At 42.1% G+C, this 19,625-nt stretch overlaps 1 protein-coding gene across 1 annotated transcript in view; it reads left to right on the top strand.

Annotated features, from left to right (window-relative positions):
• Positions 1–19,625, top strand: part of c21h5orf22 (chromosome 21 C5orf22 homolog) — a 76,456-nt gene that overhangs the window by 37,857 nt on the left and 18,974 nt on the right. The window contains exon 4 of the mRNA XM_050074830.1: positions 15,959–16,092. Coding sequence (XP_049930787.1) covers positions 15,959–16,092 — 134 coding nt within the window. The remainder of the gene's footprint in view (positions 1–15,958; positions 16,093–19,625) is intronic.

Here is a 19,625-nt window from a genome sequence, read left to right as displayed (position 1 = left end):
GATTGGTCCGAGCACAGAACCTTGCGGAACTCCATAACAAACTTTGGTACGTAAGGATGATTCATTATGAACATCAACAAACTGAAAACGATCAGATAAGTAAGATTTAAACCAGCTTAGTGCAGAACCTTTTAGGCCAATTAAGTGATCCAGTCTCTGCAGTAGAATTTGATGGTCACGCATATCACATGAAAGCGCAGGACCAGAGCTTTCCTCTCCTCATCTCCTGTTCTGACAAAGTGTTGATGTCAAGATTGTCAACCTGGCGTGAACAAACTGAGTGAATGTGTGTTTTTGAGTTTTTCTATGACTTCCAGGGAAATGGCTGGGCTTTATTTATTTTGGTTTTCTTTTACACACATCTCTACCCACCTCTCTCTCTCTCTCTGTCTCTCTCTCTCTGTGTCTCTCTGTGTATCTGTGAGTGAGGGATTGTGTGTTATTTAGTTAATTTACATTATTTCTAATTTGTTAATTTTGTTGTTGTTGCAGGGTCTGATTGTTCTAAGTTCGGTATATTTGATGAATATTAAGACTACTCTATCCTAATAATTTGATGTCATTCAGATGACTTTCTAGTAATAGTACTACACTAGTAGTAGGGGGGAAATGAAAGCACATGTTCAACTGTGTGTTGATTTGTTTATGATACGCTTCCAAGTTAAAAATAACATGCTGTACAGTGTACATGCACTATTTTTGAATAAAATAGCTATTTTTAACAATAAATTTTCTCTTTTTTTCCCCTTGTATAAATATCGTGATATATATTGTATCGTGGTCTCTTTATCGTGATAATATCGTATCGTGAGTTTCTGGTATCGTTACATCCCTAGTGAATACCATCAGATGTGAAGAAGGCTGAGTGGCCCCAAAAGAAGTTGAAGTTGTCTATAAACCCTAAATTGAGTTCTTTGCAAGTGGAGAGCAACCAGGTGTGGATATAAAAGACCCCACTGAATCGCTCCGAACTACGTGTCAGCGTTGGAATAGGTCCTGAAATGAACACAGATTTGCCGGTGCTGCGCAGGAAACTGAGGAGGTGTTTAAAGTCAGCTTTTATCAGCTCAGACGGCCTGCAAGTGGTGTCATTTGTTCCAACGTGCACTATGATTTTGGAGACCGTGGAGGGAAGGGAGCGCAGAAGCTCAGGGAGTTTTTTTAAAATGACAGGAACTGTGGATCCAGGAAAGCAGCGGGTGATTGCACTGAAATAATGGATATGTTTGATGATTGAATTCTCCCATGATGAGAGTGGTGGGCAAGAAGAGGGGATGAGGAGCTCGCCGCTGTGCCCCATGACAAGTAGATGGTGAGGGAGGAGTGCATTCATTTCCAGGAAGCTGAAGATATTGCAGCTGAGGCTCTGTGGACTGGCCAGGTGGATCCACACCAGCGTCAGGTGGAGGAGAGACGGCAGCGGCGGGAGGTGCAGCCGCTCGATCCACACCAGCGTCAGGTGCGGAGAGACAGCAGCGGCGGGAGGAGCATCCGTCTGATCCACACCAGCGTCAGGTGGAGAAGTGACAGCTTCGGTGGCGGCTGGTGCTGTGTAGACATTCGCAACAGACCCTGTCCGCGAAGTGGACGGGTCTGGTGGTGACAGAGCTGCGGCGGCTTCAGTGGACAGGAGCCCATAGCGATCTGAGAGCTCCAGACAGAATCTGGGGGCAGATGGATACCTTTTAGCACCCTGAACCACATCTGTCCAGAGTGGCTGGGCTACTGGCTGGTTTGGAGTCGAGCAGAGCACCACCGGGACCTTTGGTTTAGCTCCAGCTTTTGGCGTTGAGTAGCCAGACGGGTGTGGACAGGTAGAGGGTTCCCAGGGGACTGTGTCTTGGAAGGCTGCGGAGAGCGTGGAGATCTTCCATGACTGGTTGAGAGCCTATGTCTAATAAGTCAGATGTTTACCTACTTAATAGCCAGAGCCAAAATTTGGCTGAGAGCAAATGTTACTTTCAAGCCCCGGTCATAACATTATGGATCAGCCAGTATGTTTATTATGTTTTTGTGAAATTTCAGGCTTGGGTCATGCTGCAGCCATGCAGCTGCAATATTATTCAAAGTTGAGCTCTATGTTAGGATGGGAAGGACAGAGAAAGCAGCGGTTTCTTCTGGAGTGTGCATGTGGAAAGACATCAGCAGGAAAGAAGTCAGACCAGCTCCATTGAGGGAAATCAGCTTCCACAAACCAAAGAGGCTAGGCAGGCAGCTTCCAGCAGCTTCAGCATCTGCTAGGAAGAATAGTATCACACCCAGAGGCATATAATAGTTGACAGAGCCTAGATAAGTTTCCTTTTGCCATAGTGCATTTAATTAATTCTCAAGATTTCTCCTCAGTGTTTTGACACCATAATGTAGCCTGAGAAAGGTGTTACTTGGTGATGCAGAGATGAAAATCCTAAAGGCCTACAGACACAGTTTGAATAATGTCAGTATCATTTGTTATGTTAGTTTGAATATGTCTGTGCATTTGTCTTCAGATTACTGATTCTAGAAATTAGATTGTTTGTTATCTATTGTACACCTGCATGTTTAAAGCTCTGCATAACTGGTTTAAGAAGAATTCAGTCAGTATTCTTAAAATGTGAATATTATGCAGCACAATAATTGTGTCTTTTTGTTGCTCTATTATCAGTGTTGACAGATGATGATCCGGGAACTGCAGGTTGTGGACCCAGGTGCTGCAGTGCTGACAAGCCTGGAGAACAGTGACACTGACACTGCATCATCTGACACTGATTCAGAGGAGCATCCAGACTTACCTGAGCCCTTGGCCTCTAGTTTTTTATCTTTTGATACCCCTCTAATCCCTGTCCCCTTCTCCTCAAGAGGCTCTTGCCTTTTGCCAGGCCGCCATTGTAAATAAGAATTTGTTCTTAATGACTTGCCTGGTTAAATAAAGGTTAAATAAAAATAAATAATTTCCCAGCACGGCGCAGGGTGGCGAACCCCGCGCAGAGCTAGTTTCGAGCAGCGCAACCGGAGGCATGCTCGGTTTGGTAGCTTGGCAGACCAAGGTGTGCTGAGATGGGTGTGGGAGCGCAGCAGGGGGAGGTGTCGACAGATCCAGGACTTCGCCGAAGGTGCGCTAAAAGCTCACCAGCTGAAACCAGGTCTACTGTCAGCGCAGGCAGAGCGCAGCCGGTGTAAGCTGAAGTTTGGCTGACCGGCGGACAGTGCGATCACGTCAGCAAAACCTCACAGGCAGGTTTCCAGAATATCAGGCACATTAATAATGCAGTAAATACTCCAAAAAACACTATTCAATGCAACTATCTGCAATCAGCACATACATGTATCTTTATATCGACTGTCCCGTCACATCTGATGTCAGATCAAAGGGGATTGGCACCGTTTGGCATGCGTAATGGAAACCCAACCTGATTTGATTAACACAGCTGCAAACTAATGAGTTCACACCCCTCTCAGCCAACCACAAACAGCCACAGCATCAGATAGGGAGTATATATTCAGCATCTGTCATCTTAGAAAAGTCAAAAGAAAAGAAACACAGTGAGACTGCGAGAGAGAAAGAGAGAGCGCGCGCACGAGAGAAACGCAACATTGATTTACAAATGTGGTGACCTCTTCCCAGGCTACTTTTACATCATCAGCCCGTGGAGGTCTGCTCGCAGTTCCATATATTCGGACACTGCGAGCAGACCAAAACATCAGTTTTCTCCTGGGAGAAGTTTGGCTGTCTGATGCTGCTGCTCTCTTCTGCCATGGCGAATTGAGTAAACTCTCCTTACGCCTTCACGCGGCGCATTTAAGGGCGAGAAGAGGGGCTCATTTGATTGGTGTGATGTGTGTAAAACCCACTCCTCGTCTTCTCTCCTCCCTCTTTCCGACTTGCGCAGGTAGGAGGGACGGAGGTGGGAAAAAGGAGTAGTTGCGCCAGCGTGCACGGTGTGCCAAACTTGCAAAATCCGCCTGGCCACACCCAGTTGGCGAAGTGCAGGTGCGCTGTGCCTCCGCCTTGCCCGGTCTGCGACACTAGAGGCCCTTGACTGCTTTATTTGATGCAACACTCAGGGAACTCTCACCACAGGAAATGCAGGTGAAATGTGAGGATACATTTCACAGACTAAAAACTACACTACAACCTCATCAATGTGAGAAACTGGAATTTGTGTCACAGCAGTCACAACAGTCAAGGTCAAAGGAGTGGCACACCTATAGGGCTGGTTGGATCACAAGTACCAAATTTCACCATGCGAGCACAACTGACAAGATCAGCAAAACATACCTAAATGATACAATGCAGTACAACAAAACACAAATGTCCCATCTGTGCACTGGGGTAAAAACATGGAGGAAACGGCAAGACAAGCCTACACTGCATTTATGTCCCAAAGCCATCCAGATTTCAGCATCAGCTCATGTGGCTTAGTAGTGCAACCTTCTGAGCCACACCTTGAATCATCGCCAGACGGGATAGCAAGATGTACCTGCTGTGGCAAAGGGGTGGTAGAGATAAAGTGTCCCTACAAATACCGCGATAGCCTTCAAGGATGTACAGAAGACAAGCAGTTTTGTCTGGACAAGTCATTCTCATTGAAACATTCACACCCATACTACTATCAAACTCAACTTCACATGTTGCACATGTGTGTGATGTTAGCTACTGTGACTTTGTGTTGTGGACGAAGGAGGAGTTCATTGTGCAACATATAAGAAATGAAGAGCTTCTGCAGGAGGCTTTGCCAAAAGCACAAGACTTCTTTATCTCAAGTATGTTGCCTGAACTACTGACAAGAAGACATGACCTTGTCTTGGTGTCACAGAGAGCCTGCAAATACTGTGAAAGGCCAGATTTTGGCAAAATGATAATCTGTGTCAAATGCAACAACCGCTTTGACTACAGCTGTGCACAGATCAAAAGGAAGCCAGCAACATGGTTATGTAGAAAATGTCTGAGAGTTGAGGCCTGAATGCCTTCATTTAGAACTGGGCAATATATTGGTATTGTGATATGAGACCAGATATGGTCTTAGATGTTGGATATGGATTGTCTTTTCCTGGTTGTAAGTTGCATAACAGTTAAATGATGTCACCTACCAGACTGCTCTGTTCTATTATTATTATTATTATTATTGCCTTTAACACCTTAGTCATTATATCCACAGTACTGATTATTATAGATCAAACATCTCATTGTGTAAATATTTTGTGAAACCATATATAGTCATCATAGTCATCCATATTGAGGTATTTGGTCAAAAATATCAATCTGAATGTGGTCCATATCACCCAGACCTACATTTATTTATTTATTTATTTTTTCAAATAGATTTTATTGGGTTTTTTTCAAACAAAACACAACATAACATAACATACAAGTGCTCCCTGTGTTCACGCAGACATTGACACATAAAGAAAAACACGACACCATCCATACCCAATCACCGCAGCCCACGGTCACCCCTCCCCCACAAATCAGAAAACACCGTAGACACTAAGCACATCGTGCCCTCTCCTATCCACATGCAGTGAAAACAAAAATTAAAAAAAAAAACAAAAAAAAAAACATAATAATAAAATAAAAGAAATATATATATGTACACAGTATACCTGAGTATATGGTAGTCAAATAAAATTAAAACTAAAACAGAAGCAGTGAATTAGAGACTGGCAATAACCAATATGATAGCATAAATCATCCAGTGGAAGTATTCCAGTCTAAAGCATATTTCCCCTTGTTTACAGTATCACGGAGGAGTGGGGGTAAATACTTCAAAAAGGCCGACCATGTTCCTTCAAACCAATTATCATCCCCTTTCATTCGTGCAGTAAGTCTTTCCAGGGGTAAGACTTTATATGCCTCTTGGTACCATTGTGTGACAGTTGGAGGTTTGTCACTTATCCACTGCTTTAAAATACATCTCCTGGCCAGAAACAGAAGTTTGTCACAAAGTTTGAAATCTGTTCGACTCAAAGATAATGTTTTTGAAGGCAAACTTAATATGAAGAGGCCAGAATCCTTTCTAACTTTAAGTGAAAAAATCTTACTCAGCTCCTGGGCCACATTACTCCAAAACCTTGCAATCAAATGACATTCCCAGAAATAGTGAATGTATGTACCAACAGACATTTTACATTTGATGCAAAGAGGAGAGATCTGGTTGTCCATCTTGTTAAGAATGAATGGTGTTATGTGGGATCTATGGAGTATCTTGAACTGGGTTTCTCTCATTCGGTTGCAAATAAATGTGGTTTTGGCAGAGACAATTGCTTCATGCCAGTCATCTTCAATAAATTCCCCCCCCAGATCTCGTTCCCACTTCTGTATCACTTTCCTTATATCTGATGTATCTAAGGAGTAGAGCAGCGAGTAAGAATGAGAGAGAAAATGTCTTGCTTCTTTTCGGTTCAGTACAAATAAATCTATATCACTGGCAGAGGGAGTGCCTGTGTGGAAGTTTTTCACATTTGACATAATAAAATTACGGAGTTGGAGATACCCAAAAAAGTGTTCAGATGCAATGTTGTATTTGTGTTGAAGCTGTTGAAAGGACATTAGTGTATTGCCCTGGTATACATCCCATATGAGCTTGATGCCTTTCTTATGCCAGCTATCAAATAAACTATTATTAATTCCTGGGACAAACTCCTCATTTCTGGTTACAGGTGTTAATGCAAGAGATGAAACATCTTCCCCAAAATACTTTGTAAGGTCTCGCCAGACTCTGAAAGTGTTGTAGACAACAGGATTGCGCTTAATGTGCGGCGACCTCTTTTTTCCGTAACTAGTGAGTTTACTCAACATAGAGTAGGGGGAGGAGAACCATTCATCGATATTCACTTCAGATTTTAAATGAGATTGGAGCCAGTCCCAAACTATCCGGGTGTGGCAGGCCCAGTTATAATATCTCAAATTGGGTAGGGCTAACCCCCCTCGTTCCACTGGTAGTTGTAGAGTCTTAATTTTAATTCTGGGTTTTTTATTGTGCCAGATAAATCGTGAAAAGGCTTTTTCTAGATCTGAAATAATCCTCCTAGGAATCCATAATGGCAACATCTGCAAAGGGTAAAGCAACCTGGGTAGTATGTTCATCTTAATGAGACTAATTCTGCCCATCCAGGAGAGGGGAAGGTCATGCCATCTCTCAAGGTCATTCTTAACTGTTCTGATTGTAGGCACAAAATTAAGTCTCCTCAGGTCCTCCACATTAGGTGACACTTTAACACCAAGATAAACAAAGCCTGAAGTGGCCCATCTGAATGGAAAATTTGTGTCCAAGCCTGTGCTACCATAATTTCCCAGGGGCATGGCTTCAGATTTTGTGTAATTTACTTTATAGCCAGATATGGAGCCAAATAAATTGATAATTGACAGAATGGCCGGGACTGATACCTCAGGCCTTGTAAGAAAAAGTAAAACATCATCAGCATATAGTGCTATCTTATGCGTGGTCTTGCCTAAAGTAACACCGTGTATTTCCTTACTATTCCTGATGCGTTCTGCTAATGGTTCTAAAGTAAGGGCAAAAAGGAGGGGGGAGAGCGGGCAGCCCTGTCTTGTCCCTCTGCCTAGCGGGAAGGGAGAAGAACGCATCCCATTAGTTAAGACACAGGCCTCTGGTGAATGATAAATAAGTTTTATCCAATTTATAAACTCCTCTCCTAATCCAAACCTGCTCAAGACATCCCACATAAACCCCCACTCCACCCTGTCGAACGCTTTTTCCGCGTCCAATGATATAGCTAATGCCCGGTGCTGCGTTTCTGTGGAGTACTGTACTACATTAAGAAGTCTTCTCACATTAGAGCACGATAACCTCCCTCTGATAAAGCCCGTCTGATCATCATTTATAAGTAAAGGTAAACAATTCTCCAGTCTTCTGGCTAATACTTTAGAAAGTATCTTGCTGTCTACATTTATAAGACTGACAGGCCTATAAGAACCACATTCTTCCGGAGGTTTATTTTTCTTCAGTATTAAAGAGATATTGGCTAAATTTAGAGAGGGAGGGAGACATCCATTTCTAAAGGAGTCCAGAAACATATCGGTCAGAGGGCCCACCACAACTCCACTCATTTTTTTATAATATTCAGGCCCATAGCCATCTGGCCCTGGCGCTTTCCCACTCTGAAGTGAGCGAATAGCATCCAGGACCTCTTCCCTGGTAACCTCTCTATTCAGGAGCTCCCGTTGTTCTTCTGTAAGAGAGGGGAGACTAATTTGATCCAAGAAGGATTTTCTTAGTTCATCTGATGTGTTGCATTCGGAGGAGTATAACTTGTGGTAGAACTGTCTCATGATATTGTTAATTTTTTTTGATTCATGAAATTTGTCACCATTACTATCTTTAAGTGATGATATTAAATTAATGGCATTTCTGCCCTTTGCCAGGCGGGCAAGAAAGCGGCCAGGCTTATTGCCGTGTTCATAAAGCCTCTGTCTGGCATATAGGATAGACGCCTCTGCTTTGCTTGTTAAGAGTTGATTAAGCGCCGATCTTGCTGCTTCTAAATTTTTAAGATTATATTTAGATGGAGACTCTTTAAACTTTTTCTCTAAATCTTGGATTGACTGTTCCAACTCCAATTGCTTCCTGATTGTTTCCCTCTTATGAGCTGCTGTGTAAGATATAATCGACCCTCTGATAAATGCCTTAGCAGTTTCCCATAGCAGGGAGGGATTTATACCTGGTATGTTATTTGTTGCCATAAAAAGTTCCCATTGTTTCTCCAGAAAGATCACAAATGGGGGGCTACTCAATAGTGAGCTATTAAGTCTCCAATGGCGTGACGAGGGATTGGGATAGGGGGGGGATATTGTCATAAACACCGGGTTATGATCTGATAATGTACATATTCCAATTGAGCATGCTTTGACTCTGTCTACTACCTCTCTAGACACTAGAAAATAATCAATTCTTGATAGAGATTGGTGGGGGTGGGAGTAAAAAGTGAAGTCTTTTGCTGTCGGGTTTATAATTCTCCAAACGTCAAAGAGACCTAGATCTGCACCTAGCTCCTTCAGCCTTGCTGTCTTTTTTGATGTAAAAGCCGGTTTAGATGGAGATTGGTCAACACTAGCATCCTGAACGCAGTTAAAGTCTCCTCCGAATACTGTGAAGGGGGTTAAAAGTGAGGATGCTGCTGCCAGCAGCCTAGAAAAGAAAGAAGGCTCGAATGCGTTAGGGCCATAAATAGAGCCAATAAGGATTCGCTCCCCAAAAAGGAAGCCTGAGATGATAACAAAACGTCCCTCATCATCCTTAATAATCTCTTCCAAAGTGAACTGTAACTTCTTGTGGATGAGAATGGCTACTCCTCTACTATGTGAGTTGTAAGATGAGTAGAACACCTGACCTACCCAACCCCTCCTTAGTTTAATGTGTTCTGAATCTGTCAAATGTGTTTCTTGTAGGAGGGCAATTTGAGCATTCTCTTTCTTTAATAAAGAGATAATCTTCTGTCTTTTGACTACATGGCCGACCCCCTTGACATTTAAAGAAATAATCTTAATATCACTCATGGTTGTTAGATGAAAATAAAATAAACCAATAATGCAAAAGCCATATTACGCTTGAGGTTGTGAGCAGTGACAGAATATATATAAGTATATAAGACAGGGTATTTTGGTGGCAAGTAGGTAGTCTTACGTTTCGGAGCACTGTGAGCAACAAATCTGCCTCTGAACAACGGGCATTGAACACTGAAATACACCTCAACAGGTCTAAGAAAGAACAATAAAAAAAACACAACCATAATAACCAGATTTGCGTAACAGTTACAAGTGGTTGTATGACGCTGAGAGCGCAGGTAACCCCGAAGAAGAGCAACAACCTCAGTCTCTTCAAGAAACTCCCGCCCCCATGACCCAGATTCACATCCCTTTAGAGCCTAACAATAATAATAAGAATTCTGACCCCCTGTCCTCAGGGGTGATGATGCTCTAGCCAGTGTAGCCACAGCTCTAAATTACAGACATCCCCGTTTTTTTTTTGTTTTTTTTTGTTTTTAGTTTGTTTGTTTTTTCCCCCTAGTATATATATATATATATATATATATATATATATATACACACATATTTATTTATTTTAACAGACCAAGCTTAATTCAATGTCTAACCTTTCAAGTTAACATCACCGCCTGTCGCAGCCCTAACCTATCCTGTATGTACAGTATGGCTGTTTTAGTTAAACATTTTCCCAGTTTAATATGCCCAGCTTAATTTACACTTTAATACAGTAATTCAAACTGGAATCACCAAGTGACATCTCATCACAAAAATACTGTATTTACCCAGTGGTAATCCTTGCACAGTTCACATCAGTCCGTCCACAAATTCCTGCGCAGCTCGGGGGGACTGGAAAGCATGTTTCTCTCCGTTGTATGTGAGGCTTAGGACAGCGGGGAACCGCATGACGAAGCGGATGTTCAGTCCAATCAGACGTTCACACACCTTGTTGAAGCTGCGCCGCTTCTCCTTCACTGCAGCTGAGAAATCCTGCTGAATGTACAGTTTCTGCCCCTCATGTGTCAGCTGCCGTCTCTCTCTGAGTGTTGCCATGATCCGCTGCTTCTCCCCGGAGTTGTGTAGCTTGATGATGACGGGTCTGGGGCGGTCACCGCGAGCGGGACCGAGCCCCCTGTGCGCCCGGTCGATTTTAATTATGCCCCGTTTAGTCTCCAAGTTCAATATCTTCGGCAGCCAGCGTTGAAAGAAAGCAACAGGTTGCTCACCTTCGGCTCCCTCCTTCAAGCCAATAATCCTGATGTTGTCTCGTCTCGACCTGTTCTCCATGTCGTCTGCTTTTCCAGTGAGAATGTGTAATTTCTGCTCAACTTCCCGGAGCTTGTTTTCGGTGGTAGCTAGCATGTCCTCCAGTGTGGACACTCGGCCCTCTGCTTCGTCCAGTCTTTTATTGTTGCCTTCCACCCGGGCTGTCAAAACTTCCAGTGTGTTCGTAAATGTGGCCAGCTTCTCCTCTAATAACTTGCCGATGCTCTCAGTAACTTCCTGAGTTAGCTGTGAGTAGCCACCTGTACCCGGGCCGCCATCTTGCGCCTCCATGTTCAGTCGGCTCCTCGTTGTTCGTTGAGATTTACCTTGATTTTCGGGCGGAACCGAGCTGTTTTCTTTGCTTGACATTGTTGGAAGTCTTACGGCGATCAGCGAGGTGTAAAAAAATGTCGGGCTGTGGTGGGTAAAATTTAAATTACGGTCGATGGGAGCGGGAGCTCAGTGCCAGTCCGACCTCTCAGCTCGGTGACGTCATACCCCCTCGACCTACATTTATTAAAGTTTGAAACAATGAATTCATCAGCAGCCTTTTCTTTACATTTTATGTTGTTGTTATTGAGTGCCGTGTGTAGATGCACTTCAGTGCAACAAGACATTTAAAGTTTTATTCTGTAATGCTATATATGTATCCATAGAGATAATTTGCAACCTAAAATTATCAAGGAATATTTGACAGATTTGTTTATTTGCACTACTGTTTACAACATACAGAACCAGTTTGATTATAATATATTGTACATATTCTTACTTTCCATGTATGCACTTTAATGGCACCTATGTTCTTTGTATACATTTCTCAAATGGTTATTTAGGAATTAAACTCTGTTAATAACATCATTACAAATAAAAGTGATACTGCAATTGTTATAGTCTGAGATGATCTGGGGGGAAAAGGACCATTAGACACATCAGTGGCAGCCAATGTTGGGAGGTTTATTATAATTCATTAAGTTTTAGTACAGTAAATACATGTTTTACAGATGTAAATCACTTTATAACTCATACATGGTTATGTGTAACTCATTTGGGAACAACACACTTACAGAGGTTTGTGAGGGCACCACATACAGTCACAACATCATCTAGTATGTTAACCTGCGACACTGGAATAACTGTTTGCAAAATCTTAAAGTTCTTCCACCGACCAATAACTTGTTCCACATGGATCCTCACACGAGAAAGTTGTCTAGATGTGTCCACTTCCTGTGCAGAAAGCTGCTTTTTTCCTTTTGTGAAATGAGGGATACGAAGGGTTGCACCATAAGCCACAAGCTCATCTCTGATGAGAAATCCTCTGTCTGCTAAAACCTCATCCTTAGGCTCCAAAAGTTTGAAGAAACCTGACTCTTTAGTGATCTGCTTGTCTGAAACCCGTCCACCCCACCCAGGAGACAGAAATGAAATTGCACCAGCTGGAGTGATGCCGATCAAATATTTAATGGTGTTGTTGTGTTTATAATTTGACCATGTCTGGGCCCTGGCAGTCAGATTACTGGGTCTAGCTATGAAAATTTCAGTGCAATCTATTATGCACCGGCATCTTTTAAAGTTGCGCTTGAATATTTTTGGCATATTTTTAAGTATTGCCCCCTTACTTGGCCATTGAATGAGTGGCTTGAGGACCACAGCCTAGCAGGGACCCAGCTCCGCAAAATATTTGATATGCTGGTTTTTGATACCTTAAATCTATATGCCAAGTCAGTATTACTTAGGCGCAACCTTAATTTCATCAATATAACCAATAGGTGGTCCTCTACTTTTTGGCTAATTCTTTCTACGCTGCCCGTTATTTTTGTAAGCAGCCACTCAAAGATCACGGAGGTCAGTCCTGTGAGAAAAATCAATTGTCCTATGTTGCACTTAACAGTGGTGTAGATTTTTGCAGCTCCTCTTTCAGCTTTACATTTTCAGCTCGTAGTGTGTCAAACTCCTGTCGCAGGTTGACATAGTCCTCCTGAAGTTGACTGTGTCTCAGGTTCAGATCATCGTACTCTCTCCTTGGAACTGGGTTATCCTCCTCAGCTTTAATAGAGAAAAGTGAAAAATTAGCATGTGCTGCAACCAATGCAGACAAGTTCACAATCCAGGGTTCTCACACATTTTTACCAATGAATTTTCAAAACTTTTCCATGATGTTTCCATTATACTTTACCCCGTTCCCATAACTTTATTTAAGTAGATTAAAATAAGTAGGCCTATATTGTTGTATGATTACAAGGAGAGTATGAGAACAGGAAAAGAGGAGGAGTAAGAGGGGAAGAATAAGAGAGGAGAAGGAGGAGGTGAAGCGTGGGAGAAACAGTACCCAAAAACTGTATATTAAAAACTTTTCATAAACATTGTTAATTCCAAAACCAATTCAAGGCCTGGAAAACTGTTCTAATTTAATAACTTCTCCTGGAATTTCATGACGGTGGGAACCCTGACAATCAATCAGTTAATTGTAAGATGAAATATATTCATACCAGGACAATGATCCATGCTGCATTCTTGTTATGGAGTTTCAGAATGAGCAGGTTGATTTGCTGCAGTGTTAGGTCTGTCATCTCTCCTCCTTTTCCTATGGTACCTACAGTAAAAACAGCAGAAATTTACAGTTAGACTGATCCATATTACAAAACAGCAGCTGTAGGCACCAAAGCTTATGCAAGAGAGGAAAACAAACTAAAAAAAACGACTGAGAGGGGAGCAACTCTAATTATTCTTACCTGTCCATCTTTGCCTCGGGGTTCTGGCTTTGTTTTGTGTACACAAACACAGAAGGCACAAAATCAGGACTACTAGAGTCCAATGACGCCTCACCTGCAAATAAAACACACACACGTTTGTTTACTAGTCAAATCTAACGCCAGCTAGTCATCAAACTTTAGCTGCATTTGATTACTATTCTACATCGTACAGACAATCACTAATGTAAACCAGGCTTTCCAGTAAAATCAAAGAGTAGATAGATAACCTTACCTGATATAAAGTGGGCGCTGCAGACGCGAGCATTTTTGATTATGTCCTCATTCCAGTCAACACGTTGAATCGCTTGCAGCCACAGATGCCGCCGGTTGCTCTGAAATGGTCGTGATCCTGTTGGAATCCTGTAAAACTTAAGTCCGCCGGTGGAATATCGATTCTGACAACCGTATACGCAACAACCAGACATTTTTGATGCTGGAAACAGTTTTTATCCACTTTTAAATGCTTGCTACCTCGTCTGTGTCGGTCAGAACGGCTGGGGAACAACACCACTTCCGTTGCCAAAGTGCGCGCGCAACTATATGATGACGTCGGCTTTGAAGGGGTCTATAACCACACATTATAAATGCCCAAATTTACTGCAGAAACTACAGACTACCAGGCACGCACATCAAAGTAGGCTGGTACAATTTGATGCTCTAAAGGTACGCATATCGCTCGATCTCACATTTCGCCGGTTTAAGGTTATTGGTCTATGCAAGTTGTCACTCTCAAGTTGATGCCCGGTGAGCATAGACGCAAAGGCAGAACGAAAAGATTTTGACCAATCAGAGCGCTGCATATATACATTCTGTAGGCAAACCCCGGAGATCTTGCCTCCGGAAGAAGAGCGGAAGAGCCCTGGTTTCCGGTTGTAGGCTGTTTGTAGTCCGCGTGATATTGACCAATCACAAAATTTTGGATTTCTCATACGAGCGCCGCCGAAAGGTTGAGCAAAACAGAGGTATTTATTTCTTCGTGTATGTGACAGATATAGACATTGAAACTGTAGTGAAAGGTAGTGTAATGTCATGATTAATGTATAATGTAATGTATGATTATCAAAAGACAATTTTCACTATTTTTGCCGAGAACCGTATGTGTCACACGGAAAAAAACAATGCACCTATGAATCTCTATATGAGCAGCAGCCAAGCTGTGCCTTAGCAGCACTGCTCACACAGGCAATGTGGCTGCTCTAACCTGTTAACACAGGCACTGAAATAAAAAAACAAAATGTTCCGTCACGCACAGGTGCTGTTCACAAAGGCAGTGTGGCTGCTCTAACCTGTTAACATGGGCGCCAAAATAAAAAAACAAAATGTTCTGCGACACGTGCTTTTCACGCAGGCAGCGTGACTGCTCTAACCTTTTAAAACGGGTGCTCGAATAAAAAACAGAATGTTCCCCAACACATGTGCACTGTTTACACAGGTAGTGTGGCCTGGGCCGAAGGCTCGCTGTTTTTTAGCCCAGCCAATTTTTGCAGAAAACTTGCAGCCCCTACCAGCCAGTTTAAAGGAGTGAGGAGTCAGCAGTCAATGACGGAATAAAACTATAAAACAATTGTGAATCACCACAATCACCAGACGTCCTTGAGCTATCAGTCATAATTGTGCACACAAAATATGAGACTGATAGGTCGAGTACTTTGTGAGATTAGCTGATGACAGACTAATACACACACTCACTAATGCCCACACTCACTTAAACACACACACAACCAAACGCTCAATCCCTTTGAGTGAGTGAGTTGAGTGACAGATGGGTGCCATCCGTTGACAATTTGCTACCACAGCAAGCAGTATAGACGTAGCTGTCACTATTTCAGTGTGTTTTCAGTTCATGAAGGTTAATTGTAAATGTAATCGTCTATAAAAAGTCTTGTTTAGTATTTGATTGACCTAAAAGACATTACGTTTTTTCCATCAGTACATTTTGTTTTTAATTGTTTTAAGCCTGTTTTTAGCTAGTGAAAATAGCTTTAGCATTTAGCATTTCACAGTTTCACCCACCATAGCTGTAAATTCACTGTTCCAACCAAGCTAGCAGCTAGAATTAGAGTTACTTTCACACACTCATCCAAATATGGTCACTTCTGGCTCCAAAAATCCAAGATGGTGATGGCCAAAATGTCGAACTGAAGGCTTCAAAACGGGAGTTCACAAACCAGTGGGTGACGTCATGGTTGCTACATCTATTATTTTATACACTCTATGGGTTGCACCTGTTGAGGTAGGACATCATCATCATTCCGGCACATATAAGTTTTGTTAGGTCATGTAACTCCAGGACAGCTGCAGCCTGACTGGAGGTCTAATCAGCCAGAGTTAATAAAAACACCTGTATGGGGGTACAGGACCTTTCAGTGCAGAGCTGATTTTCCTTCCTTCTCTTTGGTTGGTCATGAAATTCACTTCCTCTCTCTGTGTCTTCTCTTTCCTTTGTTTCTCTGTGTTTCTGCAGGGTGACCAGTACGGACAACTACTTTCTCAGCGATGGCCTGTATGTTTCAGAGAAGCAGCTGGAGAACTCTAAACCTCTCAGGCTGAATGTGGTCAAAGTCAATCCTGTGAAACCAACTCACGGCTCACTTCCAGGTGTGTACTTTAGTCACTGAGGGTGGGTGGATAGTAGACAGGGGCTGTGTCCAAAATCAATCACTCATTCACTCCTCCTTACTCACTATGTAGGGAGTTCTCAGTAGAGCACTACATAGTAAGCTCACCTGTAACATGAAAAAACACTTTCGCACACTACTCAGGTCAATTCTCTGCGCCGTTAATCACGTCATTGCCGTCCAACAATGAAAACATGCCATGTCAATGTCGGCTGGTGAACCATATCCAACAAACACCCACATGCATATTTGAGATAAATACATTATATTTTACTGAGTGGATTATTCCCAAATTAATAAATAATGTTACAAAGTACTTTGTGGCCGTTTGTGTTGTGATGCTGCTCTGCTCACATTAAACTGTACCCTATTAATAACATTACACTGGCAGACAGACAAGAGGCGAGAGGGCAGCACCATTGCAACCTCTCCCACTAATCTTACTATAATGACGAAAACTCTGTCTGTGGGTGTGTCTGTGTGTCTGTTCCACGTTTTTCTCCTCACTGACTTGGTCAGTCCATGTGAAATTTGGCACAGTGGTAGAGGGTAATGGGAGGATGCGAATGAAGCAATATTACATCAATTGGCCAAAGGGGGCGCTATAGCAACTGATTGAAATTGCAAACTTTGAAGGGGCATATCTCATGCCCTGTATGTCGTAGAGACATGAAACTTTGCACAGAGATGCCTCTCCTCATGAGGAACAAATTTGCCTCAAGAACCCATAACTTCTGGTTATATAGATTTTCCGCCATTTTGAATTTTTTGAAAAACACTTAAAATCGATCTCTTCCTAGGAAGTTTGTTCGATCTTCATGAAACTCTGTGAACATAATCTAGGGACCAATATCTAAAGTTCCCTTTTGGCAAAAGTTGGAAAACTTACTAAAACTGAGCTTCTATAAGGCAATGAATATTGCGGAGGGCGTGGCTCCTCACATAAAGGTGTATAACATCTCAAGAGTTTCACCGATCACCACGCAACTTTGTAGGCATATGACCACACATAATCTGAGGGGACCCCTCCATTATTGACCCCATCAAACAAAATGGGGGCGCTAGAGAGTTAATTTCCTATCTAGGCCTAACAGCCATATCGATTTTTACCAAATTTGGTAGATATGTAGAACAGGATGTCTCAAGGTGACTGGAGAAATTTAACTGTAATTGGCAACTGGGAGGCGCTACAACAACAGAAAAATGCTTAAAAATGGCTCAAATACGATCGCTGTGGCTCCCCCTGTGGCCGAATGTTGTTGGGTTTTTTTCTAAGTTTTGGTATGACTAAGTCATGGCATGGTATGCTGTACATAATCACGGAAACTGTCAGTGTGTCATTCTGTCAGTCAGTCATTCTGTCTGTCCCACGTTTTTCTACTCACTGATCTACTGTACTTTCAATAAAGCAATCGTACTATCAAATTCACAAAAACTCTGTCAGAATACATTGCTCTTCTTAATGGGTTCACTTGACTATTTAATCTGCAATTTCCTATGACCTGTATCCCAAACACACACCATGTGAAACTGTACGTGGGCAACTGTGCACTCAATGGGTATGAACTAGTTGAAGTAATTTTTGGTTTTACATTCAATATGTTTAAGTTTGTTTTACCAGTTAGTCACGTAATAGGCTACCTTGTAGATATAATGTGTAATGTTATGTGCCATTACAGCACAAATTACAGCTAGTAGCGACCCAGCTCATTAATGTTAGCTAGCGTTAGCCCTTCTCTGTACATTAATGTTAAGCGCTAGAGAAATATTAATTGCCAGTTTATTTATAATGTCATCAGAGTCTGACGATGTACAACAGTTTGTAATCGAGCTGCTCTCTCTCCTCTCGTTTGTCTTTTTGTCCGTCCAATATAGTCCGTCTGAGCCTTCTGCGCAATGCATGATGGGATGTATTGCTTGGTTAGTGACCACCTATTGTACACTACATTTTACATTGCCATGTGGGATACCTTGAGTCCACTATATAGGGGATAATAATTCCTATCATCCATTCGGACAGCACTACAAAATGGCGAAGCCACTATATAGTGGACTATGCAGTAAGTAGTGAGTGATTTGAGACACAGCCAGTATAGTAGATTTAGCCACATTAGCAATTAGATTACTTTCACATCCAACCAGAAATGGTTTTGTGCCTCAGTTGATTGAGCTATGTCAGAGAAATGTTCTTTTAAAGGAGACTGTATCTCGCACACACACACGAGAATGCATGTACACAAGTGCATGGCAACGCATGCACTTTCCTGCTGCCAGCTTAAGGCTGTTCATTGACTGGGTTTAGTCTATAAACTACTGAAAAATGCCTATTATAATTTCACAAACCACAACTGACATCTTCAACTGTCAGACCAGCAGTGCTACACTCAAAGATATTCAATTTCCAATGAGATAAAGCAGACTTTTTCAGCAACTCCTTTAGAGTTTTAAGAGTTACTTGGTGGTGCCTGAACACAGCCGCTGTTGATAGTTTTTACTAATGCCAGAACTCAAGTGACTCCTCTCTCAGTGTCAGAACAACATTAGGGCCAGAGCTGCTCATTTGAGTTATGCTTTGCTTTGGCACTCTTTAAGGTTGATCTTGGTGATAAGAAGTCTGTTCAGTCAATCCAGGCCTCAGCAATAAACATGCTTAATAATTACCTTTTCCTTGCAAAACATGGGATTTTCGCTGAGTATACAAAACAATACCACCACCTTTTGGAATTTAAAAGGTCTATCAAAATACTGAATACTTCTTCTGCCTCATTAAATATTTGCTTTTTTGGAATATTATGGAATATTCTAAACCTTGTTTGTGTACCTTAGTGTGCAGTGGGGTTTTTTCTGCTCTTTAAAGTGTTGGCATGGTGGTGCAGCGGTTAGAATTGTCGTCTCACAGCAAGAGTGTGTCTGGTTTGAACCTGGGGTTGGGGAGCCCTTCTGTACAAAGTTTGTATATTCTCGTGTCAGCCTGGGTTCTCTCTGCATACTGCGGCTTCCTCTCACAGTCCAAAGACATGCAGGTTAATCGGTGACTCTAAATTGGCCGTAGGTGTGAATGTGAATGGTTGTCTGTATCTGTGTGCCCTGTGATAGTCTGGTGACCTGTCCAGTACCCCACCTCTGGCCAATGTGAACTGGGACAAGCTTCAGCCCCCCATGACCCTCAAGAGATTACAGATTATGAATAAATGAAACAATGTATGTATCACAATACCACACCCCAAATTCATCTTAAACAAATTAAGTCCTTGAATTGAATTGGTTTCTATTATTCAGTTGTTTGTGGCGTTTACCCATGTACATTTATCAATCAATCAATCAATCAATTTTATTTATAAAGCCCAATATCACAAATCACAATTTGCCTCACAGGGCTTTACAGCATACAACATCCCTCTGTCCTTATGACCCTCGCAGCGGATAAGGAAAAACTCCCCAAAAAAATCCTTTAACGGGGAAAACTCATTATCTTTCATTCATATATATATATATATATATATATATATATAT

The sequence above is a fragment of the Epinephelus moara genome, chromosome 21 (assembly GCF_006386435.1).
Source record: "Epinephelus moara isolate mb chromosome 21, YSFRI_EMoa_1.0, whole genome shotgun sequence".
NCBI lineage: Eukaryota > Metazoa > Chordata > Actinopteri > Perciformes > Serranidae > Epinephelus > Epinephelus moara.
This window is presented reverse-complemented; position numbering and strand designations above follow the sequence as displayed.